Raw genomic sequence first — 21518 nt, forward strand, 5'->3', positions numbered from 1 at the left:
AACATATGATGTAGACTGAACAAAATTTATATTAAATAAAAGACCCTTCTTTACGAAACATCTCTTATCAAATAGATTAGATTTTTCGAAAATTTTTCTTTCAGCCGATTGAATGAAAAATAAACACGTTGTCGAAGGTGTCTATTCATTTAACTTAGAATTCCTTCTTTTTTAAGCCCCAACTTGCAAGACATTGAGGATAGAAATAAGCGGTTCAATACATTCAGTAGGAATTGGAACAACTTTTCTCCATTATCTATTTAATTTAAGTGCAATGATAATGAATACAGCCATCAATGGGTCTGGTATGGTTCAGGACAGGGTGGATCAATCTCTAACTGATTGTTAATTGGTTTTATAAGTCGGATTCAGAACTGAACCAATTATTAATCCCGATAATCGGGTCTTGGCATGTTTAATTATTTATGGAGTTCAACTTTCGTGCCATGGGCCTATCGTATTGTATCATTGGGCCTCGGATGTTTGAAATAAAGGTTGTATTTGTTTGTGATACAAACGCAAATATATACTCTTCATTAATACTCTTTTTTCAGTTCAAGGATGTAGAGTGGGTTCTCAGTTCTAACCTATTTTTGTTATCTTCTTGTTTGTATGGCAAATAAAACACTCAGAAATCTGAACCCGGGTGCATAAATACCCTGATTTTGTATTTGTATCGTAAACAAACACAGCCAAAAAGAATTTAGGGTTTATATAAAGGGAAGGCAGGCCTAAGACTAACCCCTTCACCTATTTTTGAAACAAAAAAAAAAAAAGTAAAAACTGGAACATGTGTGATCAAACACCAAATACATGCCCTAATGTATCATGGTGTATTGAAACTTTAAACCTTACATATAAGGGAAACTCTAGATAACCAAAGCACCCTGTGAATTGTGATAAACACAACCAGATTGGTCACCTCTTTTGTGATACCGTTTGATTGGATATAAATTTTTTCTAGTATCATGTCTTTCTAATATCATAACCGGAACTAATCAAAGCTCTTCTATTATCATGATAACCCATATATCCTACTCACTTTCTCTACCGGGACCCTAGGCCAATACACTGCAGCCACACATTTCACGATACAAGATGGCGATGTATGGCTGCAATTCAACGCGAGTAGAGTGTGGGTAGAGAGCAATATTTTCGAATCATCATTGACCCGAATAATCGGACCCTTCGACCTAGAAACCATCGAGGCAACTGGTACTGTTTCACTCCAAATCTGATCTTTGGTCAAAAACCATTGATTTGACTGGTCAAATCACTGATTCATTCAATGGTTTTAGCCTTTTTTTTTCTTTTATTCATTAAAACAGACCATCCATTCGAATCAGACAGTCAACCGTTGACATAAAAACTAGCGCCAGAACGATTCCGGTTTGATCGGTTTTTTAAAACCTTGATAGAGTGCAGTGGGCAGGAAATCTGGTTTGCTCTTTCTCTTTCTATGGAAGTTTTCTTACAATTTCTAACCCGTAACCTGCTGATCAGGAAATAGATCAACAGTTCAATTCGATGAATATGATTATTGAACTGTCAACGATTTTCAAACCTTTTTGGCTTTTAGGTTAATCCAAAACGAAATTCCTCAAAAAAATAAAAAATCCAGACCGAAATCATGGGTTGGTTGAAACAACGATGGTTTGAAAACACTGGCAGTGATATGATTTTGGCTTCAGTTGAAGTGTTGAACCAACAACTGCCAGAATTAATAACCACGGTTACGGACTTCACCAACTCCCTGAACACGAAGTCACGTACACACTAACCCTGGTTAGATTTATCTTCTATATATAAGTCTCCACTCTCCACTGCCATTCGTCGCCCATTGCACTCCATCTCTCTGTTTATCTCTGCAAATTAGCTTTATCAGGCACCAAAGCAGAGTAAGCAGAAGAAAAAGAAGTCGAGATGCCAGTAGACGGTGCAGCAGTTTCCGGCCAAATCGTCTGTGTTACGGGTGCAGGAGGTTTCATTGCTTCCTGGCTCGTGAAACTTCTCTTAGAGAAGGGTTATACTGTTAAGGGAACCGTTAGAAAACCAGGTTCTCTCATGCTCTCTCAACTTTTTCTTGATGTTTAGGTGTTTAATCCGAATTGAATATACGCATTTATCTGTTTCTGGGTCTTGTTTGTTATCACAGATGACCCGAAGAATGCTCATCTGTGGGAACTTGACGGGGCCAAGGAGAGACTGATTCTCTGCAAAGCTGATCTTCTCGATTACGAGAGCCTTCTCTCTGCTATTCAAGGATGCGATGGTGTTTTCCACACAGCCTCGCCTGTCACTGATGACCCCGTGAGTTATCATCCTCTTGGGTATAATATCTGTACTTTCTGTTTCTTCGTGTTTGTTCAATCAATCTATCGTTTTGACGTCGACATTGTCGGTTGGCGAAGGAACAAATGGTGGAGCCGGCCGTGAACGGAGCCAGAAACGTAATAAAGGCGGCCGCGGAAGCTAAGGTACGGCGCGTGGTTTTCACGTCTTCGGTCGGAGCGGTGTACATGGACCCCAACAGGAGCCCGGACAAAGTCGTGGACGAGACGTGCTGGAGCGATCTTGAGTTCTGCAAAAACACCAAGGTTGGTAATTAAAAGCTTTTCAAATGATCAAATTGTCCTCGTCTTTGAGCGTATGCATGATCAATTAATCTTACTTCACTGTATATAAATTGTGTGGACAGAACTGGTATTGTTATGGGAAAACGGTGGCGGAGCAGGTGGCTTGGGATGAGGCGGAGCAGAGAGGGGTGGACCTGGTGGTGGTGACGCCGGTGCTGGTGTTGGGTCCGCTGCTCCAGTTGACGGTGAACGCCAGCACAATTCACATATTCAAGTACCTAACGGGTTCGGCCAAGACGTACGCCAACTCGGTGCAGGCCTACGTTCACGTGAGGGACGTAGCGCTGGCTCACGTACTGGTCTACGAGACGCCGTCGGCCTCCGGACGGTACCTCTGCGCCGAGAGCATCCTCCACCGCGGCGAAGTCGTCGATATTCTCGCCAAGTTCTTCCCGGAGTATCCCATCCCCACCAAGTAAGCGCATTGTACCATTATCTTCATTATGGTGAATCGCACTTTTGATGCGATGGTCAACGGTCGTGTGGTCAGATTACCACAGTAGTTAAACCGTCGCAACTCGTAACCTCAACCTGGGTTTCAACTTTCAAGCCTTCAACTTCAACGTGTAGATTCTTCGTCGTCCGCCGAGTTAACTCCGGCTCGGCTCAGTAACCTCAGTTCCGGGGGCGCAGGATCAGGATGTCTAGATACTAGATAGGCCCCACTCCCAACTCCCAAGTCAAAAACATGGACCTTTCCGAAGTTGGTCCATTACCGTAATTGGATCTTAGCTGACCCAACCCACTAGTTTGGATGGGCCAGTTAAAAAAAATGATATTTACTATTTAGGATTGACCCTTGAATATGCATCATCTTATTCCGACAGTAGGGCACGGTGGGATCCGTATGAAAAATACTGGTGTGTTCACACCTGATTGGTTTTCCAATCTGGTGTGTGAAATTTTGTCTCCAGCCAATCTGGTCCCCTATTAGTCCCAATTTCAATTTTGGGCCAGACAGGATTTCCTAAGAGCAAAAATGTATGGCGGGTTATACAACCCCAATCACAATCATAAATAAACATCCTAAGTGATCCATGCACATAGGGCCCACATGTTAGTATATACGCTGGCACATCCACTTGTTCACTTATGATTGGTTATATAGCCCATGATACACACTGGTGTATTGGCTATTTGTTTGTGTTTTATACATGGACAGTTAGAAGCCATTGTGCATTTGTGCTTCAGCCCTCCCAAGTCCCAAATGGGCCATTTGGGAAGGTTTTCAGGCAATGGCTTCTGACTTGGCAAGATGGGTTCCATATAACAGCCAATAAGCTATGTTTGGTGAAAGACCTGGTAGGCCCCAAATAGGTTGTCATTCAGCCAAAAAAAAAGTGCTTTTTCCATTTAACTTGTTTTAATAGCTTCTTCATATATATACCTTCAGTTTGTTGCTTTTGGCTTTACAAGGTGGGATCCATAATCGGGTCGTCCCGTATTCCATGGTGCAAACTGAATTTTCTTACTAAAATATAAAATAGCATTCGACAAGAAATGAAAAACTTGGCCATTGCACCAAGCTAAAGTTGGTGAAGCAACATTTGTTTGGACCTGATCTTGATCTGTTGAAGTCAATCCCACGTCATTTTTGGTGGAACTGAAACATTGATTCTCAAACTCATCATGTCCATTGATTCCCATTTCCATTACCAATTCTAATGAAAAAGAAAAACAAATAAAAAATAAAGATTTTCTAGAAGAAAGTGAGACCCTTTTTGTTTCCATTTTCGTTCTAGAAGGATATAAAATAAAATAAAAATAAAAAAAGATGTTTTTCATCTAGTAGATTTAAGTGCATAATAAATGGTCTGAGATCAAATTAAGAAAAAACTTTCTTTTCTTTTTTCCTTTTGTATATATTAAAGATTGGAGATGGTGGGTGGGCCGGGTGCACACAAATGCGGAAGCCTTCTTCTGTACTTTCGTGAGGTAGGTAACCCACCTCTGACCCAATCGGTGGAATCTCCCAGAAGGCCAGAACACCTGTGGAAGGGAAAATTCCTCCACCTAACCTCCCAAGAAACAGCCAAACAGCTTGGCCGCAATTTCAAATCCATATCACTCACCATTGATCATTGACTGCGATGCCACCCACCTACGAGTCCAACTGGGCCTCACCAATTTGGACCATTAATCAACCCAAATTGTCGTTTTCAGCTTTGCTAGAATCAGTTGGGCCCCCTTTGATCGCGTTTTATATTATCGGAGTGTTCAATGTTGTGCAAGCTGGACCGTATAGCGAGGGACTCTCTGAGGTTGGTGCCTGGTGGTTCCTCATCAAATCGGTTGGACCGTAGTCTAAATGGCTCAAACCATGATAACGTTTTAAATGGGGCTGCAACTCGGGTTTGGTCGGGTTGAGGTCAACCTTAACTCATTCAGAGTTGTTGAACCCCAACCCTAACTAAACCTTGAAAACATAACTTCAGGTTGGGTTGAGCCGTTGAGGTTGGTTTTAGATTGGTCCGACTTCTCTAGCCACTTTTGCAAAATGTATTTATTTCTAGACACTAAGGATTTATGTTAATTCAATATTGGCATTATCATGTGTATAAAGAACATAGTTATTATGTTTTAGAAAAAAAATTGTCTTTAAAATTAAAAGTTTTGATATATAATACACATACATAGTATTGATAGATCAATATGTGTATACTTTTTTTTTAGCTACAAAGATAAATAGGTTCAGGTTTGTCAAGTAATTTTGTGCATATATACATATAATATTTATATATGCAAATATGAAGTCAAGGCCTCAACCTTAATCCAACCCAAAATTAAGTTGGATATATTTTTCAACCCTAATCCTAACTCGAAATTCAATCCAACCCTAGTTTTTTGGGTTTGGTTTGGGCAAAACCCGTCCAAGGTGTAGTGCTGGACTACTAGTTAGAAATAGAGGCGTCAATTGGATTGGATTTGGTCTAACTCGATCCAGCCCACTTACAAATGGACAGGACCCAATCCAGTCCAAATCCAATTCCATCCATTAAAATATAAATGGACTTGATTGGATCCAGTCCAAATGGAATGAAATATAAAAAGTTATATAAAAAAACAGAACATATAAAAATTATAAAGCTATATTAAAATGAAGAAACGTTGGAAATTACAAAATATACCCTTTTGGCATTGAAAAAGTTCTTTTATAAAAGTGCTTTGATAAAAGTACTTTCATAAAAGTGCTTTCGTAAAAGTACTTTTATAAAAGTACTTTTGTAGAAGTGCTTTTGTAAAAGTATTTTTACAAAAGTGCTTTCATAAAAGTACTTTTCATAAAATTATTTTTATAAAAATGCTTTTATAAAAGTGTTTTTCATAAAAGTACTTTCGTAAAAGAGATTTTATGTCAGGTTCAATTTTTGATCCGTTTATAAAAATGCTTTTATTGAAATTTTGGTTAAGTTCAATTCAGACCAATAAAAATATGGACCAATTTATTTTGAAAATAATACCAAATAAATAACAAGAAATTTAAAAATAATACCAAGTAATAGAAAATTTGACTGGTCCATGAAGCCCATTTAATTGATGGTTCAAACTGGGTCAACCATCTGGTGTGGTCTGGTTTTGGGCATTGGTGTTGATGGGATGCATTGTGGTGGAACGCAGGTGCTCGGATGAAACCAGGCCGAGGGCGAAACCATACAAGTTCACGAACCAGAAAATGAGAGACCTTGGGTTGGAGTTCACGCCGGTGATGCAATGCCTCTACGACACCGTCAAGAGCCTGCAGGAGAAGGGCCACCTCCCACTTCCACCTCAGCCCGATGAAATATCTCTTCAAATTCATCCTTGAGACTTGAGATAGAGCTCCACTACTCCCCTCACCCTCATCCATCGATCACCTCCTCCAATCAAATAAATCTTTTGTGTTGTATGACTTACCTTTAATTTATATGTATTATGTAGATGATCACCATGTCCCTTAGACTGAGACATGGTTGACATATATATATATTTTATATTTATATCTATATCTATGGAGTATTCTTATGTATATCTTGTATGAGTTAGAATCATGAAGAGATTGTGTGTTGTATGTGGACATGAACCCAGCTAGTGTGCTCTATTAAGGAAAAGGGATTGGTCTGGTATTTGAAATTACAACTGAAGTTGGATTTTTTATTTATAAAAGTAGTTTTATTTTCCATGCAAAACACTTTATTCTTAAAAGAAAATGCTTTTTTTTTTCATTTTTCCTATATAATAGTTTGTTTGGTAACAGCTGAAGTGGTTGAACTGAATGTGCTTAAACTGAAGCTGAGTTGTTCACTATATCCTTCAATATTTTATTACTCTATCATTTTATGCATTAAGAGACCCTTCAAATACACAGAAAACATGCAGTATCTGAAATGACAGAATATTGTGTAAGGGTCAGGGATATATTGTTGGTCTATAAATATTGAACTATATCTATATTTTGCCATGGAAATCTGGACCAGATACAGATTTTGCACTTTATCCATTTGTTTGTGGTTATGATTTACACCCTTAACTGATGCAATTTTTGTACTTTTTGTTTCATTTGCACTTTAAGCTGTGCTTGGTTACAGTGCAATTTTATTTGTACTAGTACGAATGTATGGAAGTGCAAATAAAAAAAAATGCAAATTTTGGTTTAATTTTGTTTTGGATTTTTACTTATTCTGCTTTGTGTTTTATTTTACTTCATTTGTACTGCAACCAAACAAAGTAAGATAAATTTTGAAACAAAAATAAATCAAAATTTGCACCCCAATCATTTGCTCTACCATAATTTTGCATCAGTGCAAATAAATTTGCACTACAACCTAGCACAGCCTTAGACTCAGTTTGAAAGGAGTACAAATATAAATATGTAGAGTGCAAGACCTTATATTTTGTATTGTTTTGTATATATTTGTACTGTGCGTATTCGCATTTTCACTTTTTTCAAATTGAGCTCAATTTAAAAAGAGTGCAAATACAAATATATACAGTGCAAAACCTTATATTATGTTTTTCTGAACCTGTATTTGCACTCCTCCCAAATTGAGCCTTATTTGAACCAATGTCTAATACAAAATTTGCACCACTTCTTATCTAATTAATTGTATTTCATATGAAAGGAAGACTACATCATTTTGCTTCCTACCGTATTCTCTCTTCAATAGATCACACAAACAAACAAGACAACCAAATCTGAAGCAAAAGTAAACAAGAATTAAACTCTACCCATTTGCACTCCCATTCATCCATGTCAGTGCTAATGAAATTTGCACAGCAAACAGACAGAGCCTTACTGGCCAATTATTGCATGCTCCAGTATATGTAATCACACTCGTTATCGTCAATTCCACTAGTTTGCTTCAAATGCAGTCGTTGGATAGAGCAATGAGACTGGTCGGTAGTTTTGCTTCAAATAATCATTCAAAAGTTGGATTTTGAAGTGAGTTGGGAGAGTCAAGGAGGATAGATATCCACCTACTTTTTTGGTTTCATTATTTTGTCTTGATTAATAATTGATCAGTTTTAGTTCTTACCTAACTGTTTTGAATCTACTCAGACCCACTGACCCAGAACCAATTATTTTATTGAATATACATAATATTTTCTTTGTTTTCTTATAATTTGTATCATATTTTATATTTGAAATGGTAAATTTGATAAATAATAAATAAGATAATATTAGTTAAAATATTTCATTTATTAATATATAAATAATATAGTTTTTTATCATTTATTAAGGTTAAATTTAAAATTTAAGTTATTGTTCAAATAAACAGATATAATTTTCACTTTTCAGTATAATCAGGTCCAGACCCGATAGACCCGACTATTAACTGGGACGGTTCTGGGTCTGTGAATTTGTTCCACTTAATAATTGGTTCGGGAGGGGACTGGTTCCACCTAGACCCGACCTGTTGTCAGCCCTTCTATTTCCTTACCTTATTACTCTAAAAGATTCACTGAATGAAGCTGATGATTTTATTAATTTGTTTATGTATCAGACTTTCAACTTGTTTGTTTGTTCTTTCTTTCTAGTGCAACCTCGTCAAGTACTGTTTGTTTTTTACAGGCTGTATCATTTTGGGGCTCAATACATTTGGAAATTGGAATAGAGCTCAAGACAATGGATCCGGTGCGACCATAAGGCTGCATTGGAAATGATACAAATGGAGTGTAAATTCTGATTCAGGGTAAATTTGTACTTTGGTTCATTTTTGCCTGTATTTGTATTTGGCAACATTGCATTTATGTATACAAATGACAGAAAACACATTTTCTAATGCATATTTATGTCGATAATGAAATGTAAAAGTACATTAAAAAAGAAGTAAGTTTGCATTCAAATGGGCTTTTGATAAAAAAAAGGCATATGCTTTATTGGAATTCATGTTTGCATCCATTACAACAGTTAGGATTTCCTACCCACTCTCTACCTGCCGTGAATTGGAGCCACACATCTCTATTATGAATTGAGAGATGCATGGGTGCAACTCAAGGCGGGTAGAAAAAGTGAGTAGGAAATCTGGGCTCCCATTACAATTTAAAGTCTATTTGGTAAGAAGTTAAATTTGTCAATGCAAAACTAACCCAACTTTACAATTTATGTGAAATACATATTTGCATTACACTTATTTGCATCGTTTCCAAATACAGCATAAAGGGCAAAAGTGATTGATTGTTGAGATTGTCTCAAGGAGCCAGTAAGAATTTGATGTTGCAAGACATGGATTCAGTTCAAGCGTGAATATGCTATGCATGTTTCAGGCACTTGTGCAACTTAAACAAACAGGGCGTGGGATGAGATATTTTGCAAATTCTGGGCTAGCTCAATGGGCTTTCAGGCCTCTATGTTTGTGTCAGACTTGTTGGCCAGATATGGGCTTAGGGCAACTGGGCAACTGACCCGGAAGGCCCATTGTCTGCAACTGAAAAGGGGGTTGGCCCGTCATGTTTATATATGAAAAACAATAATTTTAGTGATAGTCTGAAATTTGCTTGTTGAGAAACTATTTGCAGAGGAAATTCTGTATACCCTGGACTAATCAAGTGTCATAATCAACCTCTTGGTTCAATAGGACTACTCAAAAAGAGAGATGCTACTATAATGGGAAAGTATCATTTTGCTTTAATAATGTTTGTATAATGGGAAACTATAGTCAAGCCCTCATATGAAAATATGTTATCTTGGCTTTCAAAAAATAAATATTTTATTTTAATTTATACACTGCATATTTGAAACAAATGGGTTTTAGTTTCAGAAGCTAAAGAGACAAGAAATGGAAGATTTTAGCATTTAATAGGCTATTTACTTTGAGCACAAAATCATAAAAAAAATTTATAGGAAGAATCATAGATTAGATTTGAGGTTAAAAATGTGAGGCTGGTCAGGTGATGTCACCTAAATTAATAGAAGTATAACTAGCTTTGTGCCTTTGTGATATTTATAATGATCATATGTTTAGTTCTGATTATTTTGTTAACTATTGTGTGGCATTAGACAATTTTCCACAGTGATTAGAAGGTTTGGGTTAGGTGGTAAATGCTTGTATATTTAATGCTGATTATTTTCTACTATTTATTACTTCTGTTCACTATATAGAATTTGGATGCGTTAGTGTGGATTATAATCAACTAAATAAAATATAGAAAAGTCATCTCCAATTAAAGTTGGTTTTGTTTGAACTCTTCAACTTTTCATTGTTCAATTTCTTCTATATTTTCTGTATGTTCATTTTTATGACTTCACTATTTAAAGCCTCCTCATCTTTGTTCATCTTTTGACTTTATAATTATATTTGGTTCTAAGGTTGTCTTTGGTTGCAATGCAAATAAATTTGCACTGATGCAAAACCAGTGCAAATGATTTGGAATAAATTCTGACCTATTTTTGTTTCAAATTTTAACTTATTTTGTTTGATTACAATACAAATGGAGTAAATTAAGACATGAAGCAGATTAAAGTAAGTCCAAAATAAAATTGAACAAGAATTTTCATTTTTTTACATTTGTACTCCCATTCATTTTTACTAGTACAAATAAATTTGCACTGCAACCAAACATAGCCTAAAGTACTATTTTCAAATTTTAGAACTAGAAGTTTATATGCCAAACTAGTCTTAGCATAGTTTTTGATCAATAGATAGTTGGACGATATTCCTACCTCAAGTGAACACCCACACACTTGGAAAATTAGGGTATAGTTTCTACTCTTATCTTCCATTCTAAAGATCAATACTGTTAGAGCAATACAAATAAAAGTTGAAGCATTATTATATTTGGTAAAAGCTAAAAAGAAAGAGCTTCATTCAAAAAACTTGAACGAGAGGCATTCTTATTCATGTTAATGTTTTAGTGGAAAAATACCCCATCAAATTATCCTTTTCCAATAAATATCCCCATCCATAATCAGAAACATGGTTTTGAAAATTAGACCGGACTAAATGGTTGGACCAGTTGACTTGGAAATTGGTCATAGGTCCATATCCGGTTTTGGACTTTGATTGTGTGCGATCTGGTTGCTCCTAGCAGGAGGGCAACTTGGATGTTGGTTGCTTAGCTGGTCAGTCGAACTGCAAGAAGAGAATAGCTTAGAGAATTTGGGGTGGCTTACCCAGTGCGGACATTCTGATGCTTAAGTTAGTACTCTTGTTGAGCGAGCTGAATACTTGGATGCTATAATGTTAGTAAGAAGTAAATCGCACGTAATCAATTGGCACCATCTATGGGAACTGCAAACGAAAAGCTAAGTTCTCACCTTCTACTATTTTTTTTTCTACAAAAATTTCATTAATGGCCTCTTCAAGTACTAGCAAGAGCGTTGAGATGCTCATCACTAGGGGGCAAGATCAGCCTGCAATCAACTCAGAGACCCCCCAAGTGACCATCGGACAATTCACTATCCCCCTTACTCTGTTGGGGGTATTAACAACTCAGATCCCAGCATTCACCACTCAACAAATCAGTGCACCCATGCCTCATGTGAGCACTACTCTCCCAACCGTAGAGCCTTTTGTGGTTCTTGTTGGGATAGAGGCACGGCGGTTCCATGAGCTCGTGCAAAGTGTCCAAATCATGCAACTATAGATGCAGCAGTACTAGCAGTACCAGCAGTACTAGCAGTACCAACAATACCAATACTAGCACTAGTTTCCTCATCTTCACCAAAATCAATAGAATCTGAACCAATAGCATGGACGCCGGTCACCTCCCTGAGGGTTGGTGTCATCTCGGGTCCCAATTCCTCCTTAGAATCAGACTCCACCTTGGGACCCAGCACTAGGTCGGCGTCCAGCACCACCGCAACAAGTAGTTGGCCAAAGAAACCAGCTACAACATAGCCACCAAAGCAATCAACAATAGCGATTGTAGAGTGAACATCGTCATGACGAGCAGCATCAACAACACCGTCGTCATGACGACAGACAAGTCAGCAACTAGCAGCCTGGAGTGAGGGATGAGGATCCAGTCTGGGACTCATCCTATCACCCCCACCAACAAGATCCAGCTTGTGTTCGCACGAATGTCAGTAACCGAGACCAGCTCCCTGCTCGTGATAATGTCCAAGATCGGGAGAAAACTAGGGCCGAGATTCTGGCTAGCATTGAGGTGAACAGCACCAACAATGAAGCAGCAAAGAAGAGACGTTGCTGACGCGCACGCCGCACCTCGAGTAAATCAATTCAGGCACTATGACATTGCCTTTTTGCAAGTCAACACAACGAACTAGCCGGCTCGGCATCCGAGCCACCTTCCAGCAAGGAGCTACCTGATCACGCATCATCAGACCCCAAAATTGTCTGTGCAGGTTCGGACTGGACAACTGGACCATTTGGCCCAAAAACGATAGCCAAAATGGTTCTATTTTCGGTCCCGTTATCAAAACCATGATCAGGAGAGGATTATCAGCTTAAAAAAACGACTTTTGCACCAAACTTACAAACTTTCTGTTTCTCTTAGTTTCTTTCTACCCAAGCATAACGTGTTGGAAGACTGAAGCATGTTTTACGAGAAACTTCTCCTTATCCACTTGGAAGACACCCTTTAATAATTCATAATTTCATGATTTTTTATTTAATAAGTATAAGATATTAAAAATGAAAGAAACATATAAAATAAATAAGAATTAAAAATATGATTTAAGTATGATGCTGAAAAGATATGATACTAGAAAAACTTACAACCAATCAACAGACATCATAAAAGCAACCAGGTGAGTTTTCATAAAAGTTCAAGGGGGTTATAATTGTTCAAAGACTTCCGGATATCATGTCTTTCTGGCATCATAGTTTTTTTTTTTTTTAATATTATAAAATTTTGTATATTATTTAATGTATTGAAAATGTGAGAGAGAAAAGGTCACGATGTAAGAAAAAAAAGGTCTTTGTGAAAAAGAAATATGCCAAGGGTTAGGTTCATGACAATCAATCCATATATAGCTCTAGCTTGATCAATTGGTGTTTCCAACAGACTGTTTTTAAAGTTGTATTGCAACCCAATTTGTTTACAAATTCTGACTCCAGCATTCGGTGAGAATTCGGTTTAGTTACTAAAAAAGTTATCTTTTTCTTGACATGTGGATCTAGTTGTGAATATGAGGAGACCCTGGACCATCTCAAAAGAGGTGGTCCAAAATTAGACCAATGTGGTTTTTGATCTATCTCCATTATTGATCTCCAGTGTAACATACACTGTGGGATCATCTCTAATCAGTTCTAATGCAGTGCACACTGTTCTTACTGATAGACTAGTGCACATCTGCTGTGGGAGTCCATTTGAGACGTCAAGGATGAAGTAAGTCTGTTCAGGGTACGTGATCATTTTGCCATTTCATCACTTAAGATGGTCGACTGTACTTATCCTTCTTAACTCCGGATTCATTCAGCTTTTAGTCTTCCTTTAAGTGCTTTTGCTTCATTTATCCTTTTCAACTACATCTTAAACCTCCTGCTTGAAGTAAAAGAAAGCTTTCTTACCAGCAGTAATGGTCCAAATCCAAATGATCAGCATGTGATTGGCACCTCTTCCCGTCTCTGTGATAGGTATCAGCCGAAGAGCTGCTGAGAATTGACCAAAGGATAGAGTTGATTTGATTTGAGGCATTTTCGTAACTCCCTTTTTTATTGCATTACATGTGGATGGAGGAGCGGAGGCAATCCGCGAGAGACAGGACTTCCATGTAAACCTGTTCATGGGCCGGGTGGCCCGACGGCCCAGCCCGGCCCGGCCCGACTCCCAGACGGGCTTGAACAGGCTTTTTGGCCCGCAGGCTTAACCTCGGGTCAAAAAGCCTGGCCCGCATACAATTCGAGCCAATCTCGGGTTTTGCCAAAATAGCCTGGCCTGGCTCGACCTATAGTTAAACCAAAGTAAACCTGGCCCGACCTATAGTTAAACCTAAGTAAAAACCCTAGATGTCCATTTGAATAAATTTTTTGATTTGAGAATGTTGTTGATTCACTTGTAGGCCTATTATTCATTTAAATAGGAGAAAAAAACATCTAAATTAAAATAAAAAATGTCCATTTGAATAGGAAAAAATTCGAATTTCTTTTATTTAGTCGGGCTTCGGACTTTTTATCAGGGCTGGGCTCAAGCCCAAGTTATAGACTCGTTGGTCGAGCCGGACTCGGACTCGGACCTAACATTTTTCTATTAATAAAGAATCAAAGCCTGGCCCGAGTCCGACCCGACCCGGCCCATGAACAAATCTACTTCCATGCATGTCCATATCAAATTTCAATTAATGGGGAAGCGGTTGGTGGTACGTCAATCATGTCAGACAGAGATAGCAAGGTTTTTAAAAAATAAAAAAACAAAAGGGAGAGAAGGTTAAATCATATTTCTTAAAACAAATAACACTTTTAATTAACTATTATTTTTTTCAGAGAAGTAAATTGTACCCCACTCCAGAATTCTGAAACTATAACCCCCCGTAGTCTATTAATAGCACCCTGTCTGTCAGATTCATCTCATCTGTACGGTAGATTTAAGAATTCTGAAGTGGGTTAATAGTCATTCTCTGTCTTTTTCTTTTTAAATTATTGATTCTAGGGTGGATTCAAGCTGAAGCTGTTGAATCGGATCAAATATCTAACAATTAAAGAGAGAGAGAAAGAGAAAGAATAGGTTTTTCTTTAACAATAAAGAAAGAAGGTTAAATCACAAACATGCATCGCTTAGAAAGCTTCAATATTTTCACAAACAAACGTTCCTTTAATTAATATTTTCAAGCTGAGTTTACCTGAGCTATTCAAACTCGATGCGGTAGAAAAACATTAGGCTCTACTTTGGGTTCTGAGTTCGATTCAAGCTACAGATGTAAACTTAAATTTGACTTGACCCAAAAGCTCGTATTTTCGATATCAAATTGGTTCAAGCTCGATAGTGAATTAAGTTATTTTCATATAAAAATAAAAAATTATACATATAAAAAATAAAAATTATATATATAAAAAGAATATTTATTATATATATATATGTGATTAGAAAAAAAGAAAAAAACTTATATATTAGTTTCGAAGCTTGATTTAAACTTAGTCGATTGAGCTTTTTACAACCAAACTTGAATAACTCGTAGAAAACTCAATCCATAATTGATTTTGTAGCTTATAACTAATATTTTTATTTATTTTTTATTAATATTGTAATACTTTTTATATTATTATTATTATTATTATATATACATTACAACATGAACTGTCAGACACTACTTTTTGAGTAGTCAATTCTCAATCTTATTTCCAATAGAACAAGAAACCCCACATCTCCTCTGGTGGGTTACAAGTTGTCATGGTATTAATAGTTAATTTTTATGTTCTTGGCTTATATAATTATTTTTAAGGTACGTGGCAGTAGCTCAGTTATATTGTCTTGCAAGTAGGGTCTGAGTTCCTAGTAACTTTGACAGAGGATCAAGATCCATCTCTCCACAAAGATTAGTATGTATATATTGTTAATAGACCTTCACCATGCCATCTAGAGATTCAAAGTATTGGTATGTCCAATATGAAAATATTGCATATTATGCAATGCAAACTAATAACGAGTTTGAAGCTTTGAATCAGGCCGTTTTCGTAAAGGGTATATATTAAACATTGAAAATGACCATGCGTCCAATATCTATATGTATTTAAGATATTAGAAAAACATTATACTAGCTTAACCAATCAACTGGTATCATAAAATAGCTAGTAATTAATTTATCAAAATTTATGAAGGATTTTGATCAATGTTTTAAAAATTATTTTGGAGGCAAAATTATTCTGGCCATCGGTTTTCGAGTTGATTGTTTGAACGTCCGATTTAAATGGACAGCCCGCTCTAATAAAAAAAAAAACATAATTAAAATAAAAAACAGTCAAAACTATTGAATGGATGAACATATTAACAGTTCGACCGTTTAAGTCAATGGGTTATTGATCAATTCAATAATTTTTGGCCAAATGCTGAATTTAGGGCCAATAAAACAAAATTGGTTGTCTAGATGATTCCCATACCAAACAATTCGATTGTTTAGGTCAACAACGGTTTAAAAACATTGATTTTGATTGGAATTATGCATGTTTCGAATCACATCTCATGATGGATTTTAGTAGAGAAATATCAAAGTGGGAAAACTAATTGAGTAGGTGGTTTTGATATTCACAATATGTATTAGAAAAATGGCAAGTTATGGGGCCTAGACAGGTACATATGCAGCTGTTGCTGTGACACCAAGTTGAAGCGCCTAACCTGTCTGCCTATTGCATAGGCTATTTTAGAATTTCTTATTCTAAGTGCTCCCTTTATTTTAAAATAGGCCTAGTGAGTAGTGAGTACATGCCAATGATGGACTTTATAAGGGAACTCTAGGTTTTGAACAAAAAAAAAAACTATTTTTTTATAAATTAAAATATATAAAAAATTATATGAAGAACTTTTTCCCACTGGATTATAATTTTCTTTCCACCACGATTATGAGTTACTAAACAATATTTCACAAATGATTTGACCATGTATACCTATCTTGGAGAAACTTACCCCTTTTTAAGAATTTTCTATTTTTGTTTCATTTTAGGCATTTTCTCATAATACTAAACCATTCTGAGAGATTGGCTTCAATAGTTTAAATAAAGACAAATTAAGAAATCAATGAAGAAAAGAAGAGGAAAGGTATTAAAATATTAGTTAATCCAAGAAAATTATATGCATAATTAAAACATTCATTGCTCTTCATTATATTGCTTGAATAACAAAGCTTTGTCATTGTCTCTAACATAAAAATGCATTACAAGGCCCATCAATTTATACATACATATGATGCATGTATATATACATTTACATCTCTCAACATTGCGTGAAACACATTCATTATATTATAGTGTTACATGATGTATTTTTTATGCATACATGATGTGATATTATGTGCATACATTCATAAAAACATCCATTGGTTGTGCAATGGTGGAATGTCTGACAGTCTGAACAAGAGTGAGAACATGGTTTTATGCCCTATACACATGTCAAATTAAAGCTCAACTATAAAGTAATAAATTACCATTATATATCAAATCAAACTTATCTCCATTTCAACCAATCCCTAAATCAGGGGTAACTAACTATCTTCAATTATTTATAAATTTACAATTAATCTTGCCATGTTTGATCCAAGTAATATGTGCCTTGTGAAGTATAGCTCCTGTGGGCTCACACAAAACCTCCATTCTTTTGATGAATTCATGAAAATTGAATACATGCTTCCCACTTCCCACCATAAAGGCCTTAGCTTGTTTTCTCTCTTCATCAGTATTTCAGTGTACAAAGGAACTTGATTTTTCTTCAAACCAATCAGATACATACTGCCCCCGTGCAGTCCCATGCATCTTAAAAGTCTATTCTAACATATTCTAACATGATCTGTGTCCATACATCTCATACATAATACATAATAGGTGCCAATATATAGATGATGCTGGAAATGTCAAATGTGTTGAGACAGTTTTTGTTGGGAGGAGATTCTAATTTTGGCAATAAAATTTATTCACAACAAAAATTATCCCAACACGGTTCCAACATGATTTGTATCCCCACATCTCACCATGAGACCGTGACCTACCATATTTAAGTCTAAGATATGGGGACATAGATTATGTTGAAACCTATTGGGGCAGCTTTTTATTGTGAGGACGGGATCTGTTCCTCACACTGGGCGCCTCACATGCACATCCACCGTACATTGGTAATATCTCCAGTGAAAAATAATTAATATTTACGAGAAATGTTCCCAATACATGATTGAATGTGCGTGTGAGGCGCCAGATGTAAAGAACAGATCCGGTCTCATCTAACTGTGCTTTTAGCTCTGCAACTGGACTGTGTTCACGTTATGACAGCCATGGCACAACCCCCAAAATCACTTTTTGCCAGCCTAGCTACCTCATTTTGATTGTAGTTTAAGCTCAAACTCAGAGCGTTCACTGTGCTGATATGACATCTAATTTTCCTACTCTTTCTTTCAACGTGAACGTGGGGATTTGAACATTGTGGACTCAGAGAACCGAGTTGGGATGTCCTGCCAACAGAACACAATCCAACACCCCGTAGAACCACCTGAACATTTAATTCCATGTACTACTTGAAAAATACCAGACTTGGACCATGCAAAATCGAGCCCTACCTGAAGGCTCAATCAGTGAGGTGTAAGTATATATGGGCTACATGGGCTCAAATTTAAGGCCCAAAAATGATATCAAATTAGGTTAATTATGACACTCTTTGGCATGGTTGGGATGCAACAAGGGTCTTACTTTCTTGAACTTAAAGACAGAAACATCTATATCCCATTTGACCTAATATGGGTTACAGAGTAGTGAGTGATAATCCAACTTGAACCTGGTCCAAAACTTTAACAAGGTCGGACCATCCAACCCACATTTTAAAAGAACCGGCCAGACTTCAGGGAAGTTCAAGAATGCTACCTGCACATAGATTTGTAACCTTAGGACTTAGGAACAGTATTTATGCATAAAAAGAATGACCCAAATAGCTACTAGCATCTAATTCCACAATAATCCAATGTGTGTGTGAGAGAGAGAACCAGGCCATGTGGGCCCAGACCAAATCCGACCCACTAAATTCCTAAGACTAAAGTTGGCTAGAATCAATTAAAGTTCACTATTTTAAAATCAATAGTAAAATACAAATATATTCTCCAAATCAAAGTTGCTCCCATGTGTTTCTGCCTCACATTTGACATTTCAGCTGCTGGGGTTCCCTTAATCTACTCTTCTCTGCTTTACAAATTCCAACCCTTTTGTTTTTATTGCTGGCCGGATCTCTCTCTCTCCGCTCGTCCGGGCGCCCAAAGCGGCCAACTAATCCCTACTACGCCATAGACAAAAAAGATTCCAACAATATACCGCATCTATCTCCTCTGGGTCTGGGGTACGGCCTCTCATGTCAAGTGCTGAAGCCATGAAGCAACGTGGCTCTCTACCACTTTTTTTATGCAATAAACTAAACATCCAAATGAAATTTCAGAATCTCTAAGTACTGAGTTTGACTCTAACATCTCAATTAATTTAGTTTAATATATGAAATGGTCCCTCCTTTCCTCTTATTTTAATCAGATAGATGGTCCCTCCCCCCACATTAATTTGCACATATATCTGTACTCTCTAGTATGTAACAGTGTTGAGTATCCAACATGGGAATAAAAAACTAAATTATTGGTTTAGAATTTTGCGCCACACACAAACGGTGCTTTAATCTAATAAAGGTGATGTATCAATGATTCTGCTATTCTTTACTCATTTTTACATGTTTGAATGTGCCATGTTTGTTGAGAATCCCGTTAAGGTTTCTTTTGACCCTCAACTTTACATTTTGTATGTTAAATCGCTTTTGTTTTACATGGGTTCGAGAGCTTTTGCCTTGATCCACCAAGAGCAAGAGCAAATTGCGTAAGCTTCTTGGGAGTTTCAAGAGCAAAAATGCTATATATCCCATTAACTTTGGAAAACCAAAATACTTATTGGTGGATGGGCGTAGCAGATGAACACCAAAACCAAAAAGAGGTAAGCCATGGAAGAGATTGATTTCTTCTTCATCTCAAGCTACTCTATGTTGGGTTATATATGAAAGGTTAATGCAGTGGTGAAGTAACAAGTTCAAATTGTTTACAGTTGTTGATCATAACAGCTGAAGTGGCTGATGAGCTTATTAAAATCAACAATATTTTGAAGATGTCAGGGGCTTTTTCATGGCTAAGTTGGGGTAGGTTGCTTGCTGAAGCACTTGAATCTTTTATTACAAAAAAAAAAAAAAAAGACAAAGCAATAAGTCATTCATTCAGCTGTTATCAAACTATGCCCCTACTCTTTGTGGGTATGTAAGTCTAATAAAGTGGTGAAGTAATGAGTTCAAATTGTTTACTGTTCTACTTGCAATAGTGGGCTAATCATGATAACCCACATCAGCCCTTATATGTCGGGCTAACATCAGGCTGACGTGGCAAATCATGATTCACCCAGTAAAGAAGAATCGTACATTAAAGTAATTGGGTGTTGATTCCTGGGGTCTGGTTGGACGGGCCCAAGGTCAAATGAGGCCTGGCCCTACTTACGCCCATACCTAAGCATTTGGTGAGCTTTTCTCTCCATTAAACAACAAAAATTGAATAAAAAAGTGGATAGATAAACAAAAAGAGGAATAAGTGGCTAGAAAAAGGCTTTCCTTGCACATGGTAAAGGTCCCATATGCTGAGGTTTTATAGGTCACGAGGGACTGAGATTGGTAAAACAAATGGAGCTATTTGCCCCTTCCTCCACTGCAATGTATAAAAACCATGTATCAATTTAACACTAGATGCAATGAAATTTGGAAAAGTTGTAGCCTTTTGTGGATGGATTGGATTTATTCCGGTTTGGATTTGATTCCTATTCAATTTAAGTAAGATTTTAGATATCCATTTAGCCATAACTGGATTGAACCAGATATGAAAATATGATATATTCATCAAGGTTATAAAACCAGCTCGGAAATAGAATTACTGTGGCTACCGGTTTTCAGATCAGTGGTTTGATCGTCTGGGTCAAATGGTTCAGGCGGTTTGGAATATTAGGGCAAATAATATTCATTTCTCTTAGTCTTTTATAAGAAAAAAAGAAGTCAAAAAAGAGATGGTTGTTGGCTAAAAAAAAGAAAGGAAGGAAGGAAGGATGGAAGGAGGGAAGGAGAAAAGAAGGTGGAAGAAGAGGAAGGGGAGGGAAGAAGAGGAGGAGCATCCGGTGTTCATCAACTGTGACGATGGCAACAGAAAACACAGCGACAAAATCTTGCTGATCTCTCTCTCTCTCTCTCTCTCTCTCTCTCGTTCTAAACATTTTTTGGCCCAAGAATGAGTTAAGGGTGATGGAATTGGTTACCTAGATGGTTTTTGGGCTGAATGGTCCAACCGTCTGAGTCAACGATGTTCAAAGACATTGTTATTCATTAATTGTATTGAATTTGGATATTGCCTCATCTGATCTAATGAGATTTGATCCGATCTTATTATATGTATCTATATGCAATATATAATTTTTTTAATACTAAAATTCTTTAGAATTAAGTGGGAATTAAGGTTTAGATAAATTTATTTTTCTATTTATAGTATATATTTTTTTGTTTTATATCTAAAATTTTGAATTTATGCTAATTGTATGTGGATTTACTAATAATTTTAATCAATTGAAGTCAAATCTATATTTTAGTATCCATCAAATATCGGATTGAGTCCAAATCTCTTGTGTTCTTATTGGATATGATACTTTGTGCTTTATTGATGCTACCCCTGATCAGTTGGAAGTGATGCTTAGTATCCTATGATGGTTTGAAGTTGTATCAGGTCTCAAGGTGAATCTAGGGAAGAGTTGTGCGTCATGT

General features: G+C 36.7%; 1 protein-coding gene across 1 annotated transcript; it reads left to right on the forward strand.

The window, feature by feature from the left end:
• Nucleotides 1-1821: 1821 nt before the first annotated feature.
• LOC104603320 (cinnamoyl-CoA reductase 1-like) lies at nucleotides 1822-6746 on the forward strand. Its single transcript, XM_010267321.2, has 5 exons — nucleotides 1822-2056; nucleotides 2156-2310; nucleotides 2412-2597; nucleotides 2699-3051; nucleotides 6255-6746. Exons 1-5 carry the CDS (start codon nucleotides 1924-1926, stop codon nucleotides 6439-6441), a joined length of 1014 nt encoding a protein of 337 aa, XP_010265623.1. The 5' UTR covers nucleotides 1822-1923; the 3' UTR covers nucleotides 6442-6746.
• Nucleotides 6747-21518: the final 14772 nt, after the last annotated feature.

The sequence above is a fragment of the Nelumbo nucifera genome, chromosome 2, assembly GCF_055504915.1.
Source record: "Nelumbo nucifera cultivar China Antique chromosome 2, China Antique-T2T, whole genome shotgun sequence".
NCBI classification, from domain to species: Eukaryota; Viridiplantae; Streptophyta; class Magnoliopsida; order Proteales; family Nelumbonaceae; genus Nelumbo; species Nelumbo nucifera.

Bases quoted from the DNA above. Each gene is read 5' to 3' on its own strand.
- LOC104603320 (XM_010267321.2), top strand. From the start codon at position 1,924: ATGCCAGTAGACGGTGCAGCAGTTTCCGGCCAAATCGTCTGTGTTACG. The intron at 2,598-2,698 runs GTTGGTAATTAA...TTGTGTGGACAG, and splicing joins AGTTCTGCAAAAACACCAAG to AACTGGTATTGTTATGGGAA. The intron at 3,052-6,254 runs GTAAGCGCATTG...GGTGGAACGCAG, and splicing joins GAGTATCCCATCCCCACCAA to GTGCTCGGATGAAACCAGGC.